Below are 11,897 nucleotides of genomic sequence, written 5' to 3'. Positions count from 1 at the left end.
TCACGCATCCAGCTTAAGCAAATCCTTCTTTACTTTATAAATATTTTCTGAATAAGTAATGGGGAACATTAAAGAAAGTGCACCCTTTGTTCTTTCCCTTTTAGGAGTTGAATTTTTAGTTAGTTAGTTTGTTTGTTTGTTTGTTTTACAATGGAAAGTTTATATGAAAAGTTTCATTTTACTAGCTTCAGAGATTTACGAGATACACTACGTACTCTTAAAAAAAAAAAAAAAAAAATCTTACCCCAGCCTTTTACGATACGTATTTCCAAAAAAATTTTCTTATATCTTGCTTTCATGAGAAAATGATATTTTAAAATTAACATTTAACGACTCTACCTGTAGTAGTATGCCTAGAAAGTCACTTATCTGAACTCTTTTATATAAGAGTACAGAAGATAAACACAGTCAAACTCATGGACTTTCATGAACAATTTCTGATTTCTTTTTACTTAACTGACACGTGCATTCCTCACAAGCTGTAGTTTTAAATTCTCGCACTGTCAAGGCCCAGGTTTCAGAAAGGTAACAAACTGAAAGTATAATAATAATAATATATGTATTTATATACGTGTGTAATATGTATATATTTATTGTCTTATTGAAGGTTTCGTAATTTGGAAATATACTTTTGGTTTGCTTTTAATATGAAAAAAGCCTGCTCCCCTGGAAAAGTTTGCAGGCTACACCACTAAATAACTATGTATTGGTTTCTTCAAACGCATTATGTTGCGTATTACATTAGTAATTTAGCGTTATTTGTTGATTTTTTTTTTCTTATACATATCAACTCTATCAAAACACACTGTGAAATATAGTATCACTTGTGAAATATCTAGTGGGCTTTTGTCCTAATTAAGCAAACTTTGGTGGGTTTTTATCCTACCTTTGGAAAGTTAGAGTTTGGTTTTGTCTTACTCTGAATAAAATACACTCCACAGAGTATACATATTGCAATTCTGAATACTTGCTTGGTTTCAGAAAAGTCTGGTAAAATATGCTGTTTAAACATTTTTATTGAATATTTTTTTTAGAAATTTGTTATGGGATTCTTGTATCTCCATTTGAAAGAAATGAATTTCTTAACCAATTATATAATTAATTCTTAGAATGAAATAGGTTATATAATGTAATTCATGTATAACTGCAGAACAGATAATGATAATAATAATTTTAGTAGCACAAATATAGCTGTTACCGTTGGAATTAGCTACGTTCGTAGCATTATTGCCAACTAGTTACTGCATCGTCGCAATTTCGTGTGGTGGTGACGAATTTCAGAACTAAAGCAGTTGAATGAAAAAGGCACAAGACCTAAACTTCACAAGTCCTAAACGGCATAAGACTTAAACGGCACAAGACCTAAAAATCATTTCGCGGTACTAGTCCTAAACTTCAGAAGACCTAAAGTCTATTGCCTATATTTTTAGATCTTATGCCGTTTGTCTTGTGCCGTTTAAGACTTATGAATGTTACCCACTATTTTGACTTTATAGAAACATTTATCGTTATAAATGACATGGAAAGAACGAGAACATAACTCGAACAATTTTTTAAAAAAAATCATTAAATGTATGTGTTCAGATAAAGAAAAAAAAAGACAAACTAATTTTAATATATATATATATATATATATATATATATATATATATATATATATATATATATATATATATATATATATATATATATATATTAGAATTTATTGATTATATTTTCATAATTTACACTTAACAACTGTGAGTGAGATTTTAAGAGGTACATATAATTTAAATTTATTTCGTTGATCAGTGGTGGCAATAGCAAGGTATACATAACAGATACAAAAAATGTTCCGAAAGTTGAGAGAATTTTGTTTCAAATTTTAAATTGCATTAACTTTCGTCTATATTATACACTAGCTTTCAAAAATAATTTCTATTCAATTGTATACACTTCTCCCAAAACGAAATTAAAACTTTCACGAAATCATCAAACTTTATTTATTTACTGTTTGGAGTCACTTTTATCCACTGGTCTCAGCGTATTTTATGTCACTTAGGTCTTGAAATTACACACAACGCAGATTTCTTCATAGTTACTGGAAAGACTTGATAGCTAGATCAGACGAATACGATGAATGTGAAAGTAATTCTAAATACGGTACTTTTTAAACTTCCTACGTAGGACCAGCATTCTGTAGTCTTACATAATCATGCTGCAGCAATGGTCGGTTGTGGAGTTTTACAGTCCGGTATTTCATTAACCCATGTCGCAGTGGATTGCACAAAATGTTAGAATACGATAATACGCATTATGCTTTAATTGTGACTCCCTTTGGTAGGTATCTAAGTTCATCCCACCATAGTCCGAAAACACTGTAATCACCACATATTTAGTTGTAAGATTTAAATAAAATAATTTAGCACTATGTTAAAACGTGATCCTTTTTCTACTGGAAATCTTCAAACAGTTTTAATGGCTATTAATGACTAAATATTAAAATAAAAGTAAGATGCAGTAATTAAGCTTGCAGACACCATAAAAGTAGGCTATTCCTTGTAAATAATAGGGTTTCTATGTTTGAATGAGTTATACAAGTAATCTGTGTTTCATATTGTGAATCTACTGTAAACTTGCAAACTTTAGGGTTTTAATATTCTAATCTGGTTTATCCGGTTTCAGTAGGCAGATAAGGGCCAGTGGCGGTTGTTGAGGGAAGTAACATTGATAAAATGTTATCGTTGCAAGCTAAGAGAAAATAGCATCGAATACCTTTGTAAATATGATTACAAGAATTAGTAACTTAGATAAGCTTCTTTCCTTTAGAATGTAGCCATAAAATTTATATTTTTACTCATGTAAATACTATCAAAATCCACCACTAATAAGGGGGAAGGCGGAACCTACTATGGAACGCTGAAACTCCTTTAAAAAAAACTCTGTATCTGACCGTTTTTGTTCTATGAGAAAACAGCCGTAAAAATCGGAAGCGACACAGTTCTGCAACTTGTTTTGTTAAAGTAGAAGAGAAGAATATGGATCAAATTTTTGGAACGCTGAATCGATTTTTTAAAAAGTTTCTTCCTATCTCTTACTATTTTTTCTCTGATACCTGTCAACAGACAGACAGACGAACGGACAGACGGACGGATATAACTGTTCCACAAGACGTCCCATGCTTATGCATGCATACATAGAATAGTTTAAGAGTTTAAAAAGGAAGAAGAGAAAATTGAATCCATATTGAAATTTCTCATATACTAATATGAAAAGTAATTTCAGTTAAAGACTAATAGCGTTTTTTTTTAAAACTACTTAATTGTGTTTTGATTCACAAGACTCATTGAAACTAATGGACACATATAATGCAATTAATAATTAGTCCTGAAATGTTAAGGGATTATGTGCATATCTACAACACCAACCAAATACCACATATATGATGCAACCATTTAAACACTTCTTCGTACACGGAATTTGCTAATACGAGCATTCCATGCGAGTCATCTAAAGCTTCCTAACTTTCTCTCGGGGCATTTCTTCTTTATTTAGGTTACCTCTCAATATCTGAAGTGTACATTCCAAATATAGTTAACACTTCTTTTTTTGTTCTCTGTGTGTTTTAACTCACACCCACCGAAATTATTATGTTCGTATGTTGTACTTTGGTTGTAGAGTACAATAACTTAGTAAGTAGAGCATGTTCTCTGTCTTTCATTACAAATCAAACTTATTTTCTCCTTCGAACATTTATGCATTCGATGTGAGATCAAATTTGTAAATGAGTGACAAAAGGGGTTCAAATTCAATTTTGCAATCTTTTGATCAAAAACAAACAATAAAATTAAGAAAACCAAAAATGGGTCAAAAGATTGCGTTCTGGCCAATAATTAGTTTATGGATCAGGGGCTACAAAATTTTAAACGGCCCCTAAATCAAGTTTTCGTATTTTCTACGGAATAAGTACATCATACTGAGTTAACTGATAGTTTGAGTTTGGCTACACTATATATACACAGAGTGATTCTTTTAAAACTCACAGATTTCATTTGGGTCTAGAATTTCTAACTGAGGTCCGATTTTCATGCGGTTTGTGGCAAATTGTCAAGTAAGGAAAACTGGCGCTGAAAATGCAATCTGTGAATTTTATACCTCTTACTTCCCCTTCCGCTGCTATTCATGTGTCCCGTTTTTGCAAGTAAACACTGAAACCAAAAATGACAGATCAATTACATTCAGTTTCAATTGATCCTCCTCCTAGGTTCGGAGAGGGAAGTTGTTCTTGAAACGCAGTATCCGTATCATAAAGTGTTTTTAGCTATCCCTTACAAATTTCGCTCTATGGAAACCGATGCTGAAACTGGAACTTGGGGTTGATTTTTAGTAATTCAAGTTTCCACTAGAAGAATAAGAGTCCTAACATACACACTCACTGCTCTTCATCCTAGGTTCAAGACAGCAACACCGATAACATTATTATTATTATTATTATTATTATTATTATTATTATTATTATTATTATTATTATTATTATTATTATTATTATTATTATTATTATTATTGCGTTCTTCAGGTCCTGGGACTAATGAGGACTTTTTTTTAAATTTGGGCCTGGAAATGTTTCTTCCACTTTCCTCGATCTTTAGCTTCCTCTTTTAATTCCCAATATTTTCTCCTATCTTTCAAATCATCCAGCTGTGTTCTTCTTCTTCCTATTCCTCGCTTCCCTTCCATCTTTCCTTCTATGGTGGTATGAAGAAAACAATTTCTTCGCAAGAAGTGTCCAATCCAATTGGCCTTTCTACAAAGGATGGTAGCTAGAAGTGTCCTCTTCTCCCCTATCCGTTTTAAAACATCTTCGTTTGTTGCTCTCTCTGTCCATTTGATCTTCCCCATCTTCTTCCAGCACCACATTTCGAAGCTCTCCAAATATTTCTTGCCTAACCGTAATGCCCAAGTCTCTGAACCATACAGTCCAACGCTCCATACATAGCACTTGACCAACTTCTTCTTAAGCTCAATATTGAGCCTGCTAGTTAAAAGTGATTTTTTTCTTGTTGAATGCTTCTTTAGCTATGGCAATTCTTGACCTGATCTCTTTGGTGCAGTAAGCGTCTTTCGTCAAAATACTTCCCAGATACTTGAAATTATCGACCTCTTCAAGTTCTCTTTGTTCTACTCTGATCCGTAAGGGCGTGTTTCCACGGGATATCTAATGATTTTCGACTTTTCGATGCAAATTTCCATTCCATACAGTTTGCAGTGTCAACTTTTTTGTCAATCATCTTCTGTAGTCGTCCTTCGGTTTTAGCTATTATAACCTTATCATCTGCATACCTGATCTTGTTAATGATCTGTCCTCCAATCTTGAAGTCTCCAGTTCCCATTAATGCTTCCTTCATTAAACATTCGCTGTAAATGTTGAATAATTGGGGCGACAAACTACATCCTTGTCTAACTCCTCTTCCAATCTCCACACTATTGGTTTCTCCTTCTTTCAAGAGTAACTTCACTCGTTGTCCTAAGTACAGGTTTTGAATGAGTCGTCGATCGCTACAGTTAACTCTGATTTCTTCGAATATTTTCAAAAGTTTTATGCAATTGACTCGGTCGAAAGCTTTTCGCCAGTCGATGAAGCACAAACACAACTCTTCCTTTACACCAAGAATTCTTTCTGATAATATTCTCATCAATCCAATAGCATCTCTGGTGCCTTTTCCTTTCCGGAATCCAAATTGATCTTCTTCTAACCTCTCATCTATCTTACTTTCCAGCCGCCTGTTAAGTACGCGTGCAATGATCTTTCCAGTGTGAGAAATCAGGCTAATGGTTCTGTGATCGCTGCACTTCTTTGCTTGCTTTTTCTTGGCCAATGCAATCATTGTAACATCAAGAAAATCCTTTGGCCATTCTCCACTCAGGTAGATCTTGTTAATAAGTGAAGTCAATACTTTCATTGCTTTGTCTCCTAATCCCTTGTGCAAATCTACTGGTATGTCGTCTTCTCCAGTGGCCTTTCTCCTTCGAATGTCTTTGATTGCTTGTACTACTTCACTTTTCAATATACTGGGTCCTTTTTCATCATCATCCACCTCTTCATCTCTTTCGATCGCAATATCTGTGAGGCAGTTCTTCTGATCATACATATGTTTTATGTATTCCTCCCAAATTCTAAAGATTCTTTGATGGTCAGTGGTTACATTACCTTGTTGATCTTTGATGTCAAATGTTCGTATACTTTTGTTGGCTTTCCCCTCTTAATTATTGTGCTTTCTGGTACATCAGATCATATTTGCAACGCCGTTGAAGTTCCATCATTTCTTCACATATTTGCTCCATGTATTTTTTCTTTGGCTTTGTCCGTTTCTCTTTTCTTCTCAAGCACACAATCTTTGAAGTTTAAAGTGCGGAATAACAAAATATATCAAATAGGATTGGTACACAAATTTATCATAATCGAAAATGTTTTGGGTTCATCTACAGCATTGTTCGTTTACTCACATCGTCAGTGAAAACTTCACATTTGGAATAAATTCAGTGGCTACAGGAACAAAATTCCGGAAAGAAGTCTTAGATTCATTTCACCTCTACACCTTTTACTACAATCAGAACAACGAAAACCACACAATTTCAGGATGTTCAACACTTGTGCCATCTGGACTTGTTATTCTGTTGATTTATATGTGGATATATTTTTTTCCTTTTCTCTTTGAAATCAATGGTGGATTTCTTAGATTTCCTTTCTTCAAATCTATTTAAATGTCTCTTGGTTTGTGAAAATTAAATTCCGTTATGTATAATTTTAATATTTATTTATTCATTTAACAATCATCAGATACAGCTCAGAGGCCATTTTATACTGGATATCTAACAACAACAACAATAACAGTGGAAAGGATTTGGGAAGGTATCGGCCAGGGCGTGTTTAGTAGGTACCATACTGGCATTTGCGTGGTAGGACTGAGGAAAACCCTGGAAAACCCCAGTAAGGATGGTCGGCAGTGTGCATTGAACCCTCGATCTTCCGAATGTGAAGCCAACGCTCTACCACTTGAGTTACTTCGCTCAAGTTTAGATTTATCAATATTGAATTTATCACTAATTCAAATCAACATCTTTGCAAGAGAGTGACATTTAAATAGATTTAAGGTTTTAAAACTAAATCATTTCTTTTCCTTGTTCAGTACACTGAAAGAGGAAGAATCAGGGGTATAAGTGGATCAGAAAAGGTATGGGTATGGTTTCTAGAAGTCGGGAATAGCATCCGTCGACGTTCCCCTCACTTTTATCTTTGGGAAGAATACTACACCATATCATCAAATAAGTTTAAAAACCAGGGTGGTGTAAATACTTAAGAGCCTGCCTTACTAAAAATAATGGAAAATTTACCATTTTTCTTTTGTTTGTTTATTCATGAGTGAAAGGAGATAATGATATGCAACTTACCACAATCATAGATTATGTTGTTCTACAACAGAAAATATGAACCTGAAGAATTTTCAGTGTTGCCATCCATAGAAATTATAGTATTGCCAGAATAACAATTTCCGTGAAATCTAAGTTAAGACAGCGTCTAGAGGAACGATTTCAACTGCACTTGGTTACGTATTGTGTTGTTTTGGTTTGCTTTGTACTACTTTTTAAATAGCATTATTATTTAGTTTTAATAACTGTATGTTAAAACTATTTTGTTTATTACAAACTAAATACAACTATTATTTAAAAAGTAGTTCACAGGAAACCAAAACAACATGATACGTAATCAAGTGCAGTTGAGTTCGTTCCTCTAGTCGCTGCCTTAACTTAGATTTTAGGGAAATTGTTGTTCGGGCAACACTATAATTTCTATGAATGGCAACACTGAAACTTCTTCAGGTTCATATTTTCTGTTGTAGTACATTATCTATGATTGTGATAAGTTGCATTTAATTATGTCCTTTCACTTATGAAAAACAAGCAAAAGAAAAATGGGAAATTTTGTGTTATTTTTAGTAAGGCAGGATCTTTACGTCCAATATCACACACCTATTACATAAAAATAAAAATAATCTTTCTAATGGCACCACAGAAAAATTGCTGAAGCATTTGAAGTGAATGTATAGATATCTTTACATGATCTGGTTTTTACCATGTTACTTGGATTTTTTTTTTATTGCTAGCCGAAGGCTAGCTCCCTTGCGAGGGTTACGCCCTCTATCCGGGGTGAGGAGTGCAGAGACTGGGGAAGGAAGGATATTGAAGGTGGTCTATGGGAAGTAAGAGTAAGCGGAAAGAATCATTTATTTTATTTAGATCATAATTTCAGTTTATTGCTTTTATTGCATTTTATTCAATTTCATTGGACATTATGAACTTTGTTCATAATCATGAGGACTGGGGAAAAAAATGACAATGAAGTGCATATGACAGGACAACACAAGGATATGTTAGTGAGACGAATGCAGATTATCTTCTTGTCCAGGGGCTGCTCTGGACAGTAATGTAGACAAGTGGAGCCCTGTTAGCACAATAGGTTACGGTGCAGCATATGTAGGTGATATATGAAATGGAAGGTGATCAGAAGAATAAGCTGAAGCGACAAAATGATCTGGATGGTCTGGTGGAATGGTTTTGAGATATAAAGAGAAGAGTAGGGATAGAGGGCAAGTAGAAAATTGATATCCTAAATCATAGTGGCGGTCGGCATCCATAGTATCGAGAAGTAGTGGATGACGTTGCTGAAACCGGTTTGTGATGAACTTTAGTCGCAACTGTTCAAGATGACGGAGAATGGTAGGAAAAGAGATACGGTCGTAAAGCTCCTGTGTCGGACTGGGAAGCTTGATCCTATAAGCCAGACGAAATGCGTGCCTTTCAAGAACTTGTAATTTCTGATAGAAAAAAGGTAGTGCAGCAACCCAAGCGGGATGACCATAAGTTAGAACTGGACGTAAGAATACTTTATACGTATTAAGGATTGTAGTGGGTTGCAATCCCCATGTGGTACCAACTAGACGTTTTAGTAAATTGGGCCGAGCATACTCTTTACGAATGATTGCTTGAAGATGGGGCCGCCAAGTTAAGTGATGATCGATTATGATACCAAGATAGGTAACCTGTTTAGTAGGTGATATTCGTGTGCCGTGAACCTCTAGATTAAGTAGATTGGGGTTTTTCTGAACTCGAGAACGTTTTCGAGGTGGTATGAAGACGATAGCTTGAGTCTTAGTCGAGTTAATATGAAGGCGCCACTTAGCACACCATCGGAGAAAAGAGTCTATTGCTAGGTGGAGTGCAGAATTGATTTGTTGAATAGTTCTGGCTGTGCAAAGAAAGGCAGTGTCATCTGCATATTGAAAAGTATGAACATTGGGAGGAAGGGTTGGCATATCGGCTACAAACAGAAGGTATAGAAGAGGCGAGAGAGCGGAGCCTTGAGGTACACCAGAATGGATAAAGATCGGATGTGATGAAGAACTATTGATGGTAACATAAGATAGGCGGTTAGAAAGAAAATGGAAAATGAAACGGAGGTAGCAGAGTGGAAGCCTAAAACGGTGAAGTTTGAACATGAGGGCTAAATGCCACACTTTATCAAAAGCCTTCTCTAGGTCAAAAAGAATGAGGCATGAAGGCCGAGCAGTGTTATAATGATTTGTGATTAGGTTGAGAAGTCTGAGCAATTGATCATTAATGCTGAAATTAGGTCGGAAACCAGCTTGGTGTACAGGCAAGAGATTATATTGAGAAAGATGGTGTTCTAGTCTGATGACAATGATGCGCTCAAGAATTTTGCTAAAAACGGAGGTTAATTGTATTGGACGGTAAGAAGCAACAGAATCTGGAGGTTTGTTGGGCTTAAGAAACATGAGAGTGGAAGAAGTCTTCCAGTCACAGGGGATGTAGCCGGTCCGGAGAATAAAAGAATATATATATGAAAGAAGCAGAAGAAGACAATAAGGAGCCTCTTTGATATGACGATAAGTTATGTGGTCGATACCAGGAGCTGTGTTGCGCTTGCGGTTTACGACGGTGGCGATATCAGATGTAGAAATTGGAGCTGTGAGAGGATTGTCGTCTGGAAGAATGTGTGCTGCGCTGGGTTGTAGATATGAAGATGATAAGTTCAAGCGATCAGTAGGATGTCTTTGAACAAAATCAGATGGGAATGGGGTGAAGGTAATCTGCAGGTGGTCTGCAAAGGCGTTCGCTTTATCTTCGTCTGTGTGTAATGGTTGGTTATTTACTAACAGCGGATATGGTGTGCGAGTAAGCTTCCCAGTCAACATATGAAATCGCTTCCAATACTTAGTAGGGTGTGAAGTTTCAGCTAAGTTGTTACACGTCTTCACCCATTTGCGAAGCTTATGTGCCTTGACGTAGTTACGTACAGTGCGCTGAAGTTGGCGATGATGACGAAGAGCTTCTAGGTTACCAGTGCGCTGATATTCGCGAAAGAATTCGCGAGAACGATGTATGAGAGGTAGGTAGTTTGGCGGTAAACGTGGTTGGTACCTGGATATTTCAGTTGTGGGTATATGAAGGTCAGAAGCGTGATGAATGGAATGAGTGATTTCAGAGACCCGTGCGTAGAGATCATCTTCGGTAGTAGGAGGCTCGATGGTAACCAAATCTTCAGCAATAGTAGTGCGATAGTCATCCCACTTGGCTTGATCAAATCGTGGAACACGACGAGGTTCAGGGAGCAAACGAAGAGTAGGAGCCTGCGGTTGATCGATATGAAGTTTGATAGGAAGGTGATCACTACCTATGGAATCGAGCACTTCAAGTGTGCAACGCTGGAAGAGATTGCCAGAAGAAATAACTACGTCAGGTGTGGTATTCGTGATGGGTCTGGTTGCTTTAGGTATATCAAAAACATGGCCGGTGGTATGAGTAGTAATGAAGTCAAGGAAGCTTTGTTTCTGATTAGCTGGACGGCTGTGAATATTGATGTCGGCCATTATGATATAATATTTAAAGTTATTGGAGATGTAAAGAAAGAATGAGCGTGGGATGGGATGTCCAGGGCGTACATATATGGTAGCTATGGTAACGTAAAGGGAGTGGAAGTACAACGTAGTAATGAGATACTCTGGAACATTAATCAATGCAGGATGATATTGGCGGTGACTAATCGAAGGATGGAAGCCAATGGCCACTCCTCCGTTTGCTCGGCGTGCTGCAATGGTAGAATCTGAACGGAGTAGGGTATAGCGAGGTATCCTGAACGTCATAGATGGAGTAAGGAGAGTTTCGTTCAGAAGGAAAGCCTGAATAGTTTCTTCTAGAAGTAGCTGTTCGAAGAGAGTGTACTGGGAAGTAAGTGACCGAATATTAAGAAACAGTAATGAAATACCCATGATTAAGGTGCAGGAGTAGTGTTGGAAGTGTCGGAGGAGACATGTAATTCGTCAAGAGGGGTGGCATGAAAATAGACATGAGGTCCAGAGTAAGTAGCTTGGAAAGAATATTTAAAGATGATGCGGGCTGCGTGATTGACCACCTGGAGAATATGTTGACGTAGAAAAGGATGAATATTTTGCAATGCGATGGTAAAGAACGAAAGGAGTTGATGGATGGAAATTGCTTCGCCAAGAGGTTGGGGTGGTACATTGTGTTGAATGTCAGGCAGGACGGGTCGCAGCGGAACAGTGAGCTCCGGATTTAAAGGTTCGGCCGTTGGCCGTGCTTTGCAGCGATAGCTATATGTGGGGTGTTGTTCCGGGCACGTAGAGCATTGAGGTGGCTTTGTTAGGTTATTGCAAGCTTTCGTTTCGTGGTTTCCACTGCAGTACCCACACTTGCTTGGCTGCGTGCATTTCGATGTTGGATGTGAATTGTATGCTTGGCAGCGCTCACATATTAATGGTAAAGGTGGCGGCGATTTCGATGGCTCTACGCGATGTTTCTTTTTATAGATGAGGGCGCCATGA

At 36.6% G+C, this 11,897-nt stretch overlaps 1 protein-coding gene across 1 annotated transcript; it reads right to left on the bottom strand.

Moving 5' to 3' along the window:
• Window positions 1–414: 414 nt before the first annotated feature.
• Window positions 415–11,324, bottom strand: LOC145667833 (uncharacterized). The gene is made up of 2 exons (XM_081735264.1): window positions 9,962–11,324; window positions 415–533 (listed from the first exon to the last, which is right to left on the bottom strand). Exons 1-2 carry the CDS (start codon window positions 11,322–11,324, stop codon window positions 415–417), a joined length of 1,482 nt encoding a protein of 493 aa, XP_081591390.1.
• Between the last annotated feature and the right edge of the window lie 573 nt (window positions 11,325–11,897).

Source organism: Thermobia domestica, chromosome 13 (genome assembly GCF_964235325.1).
Source record: "Thermobia domestica chromosome 13, izTheDome1.hap1.1, whole genome shotgun sequence".
In the NCBI taxonomy this organism is placed as follows: Eukaryota; Metazoa; Arthropoda; class Insecta; order Zygentoma; family Lepismatidae; genus Thermobia; species Thermobia domestica.
Note: the sequence above shows the minus strand (reverse complement) of the source record. Positions and strands in the feature narration are given on the sequence as shown.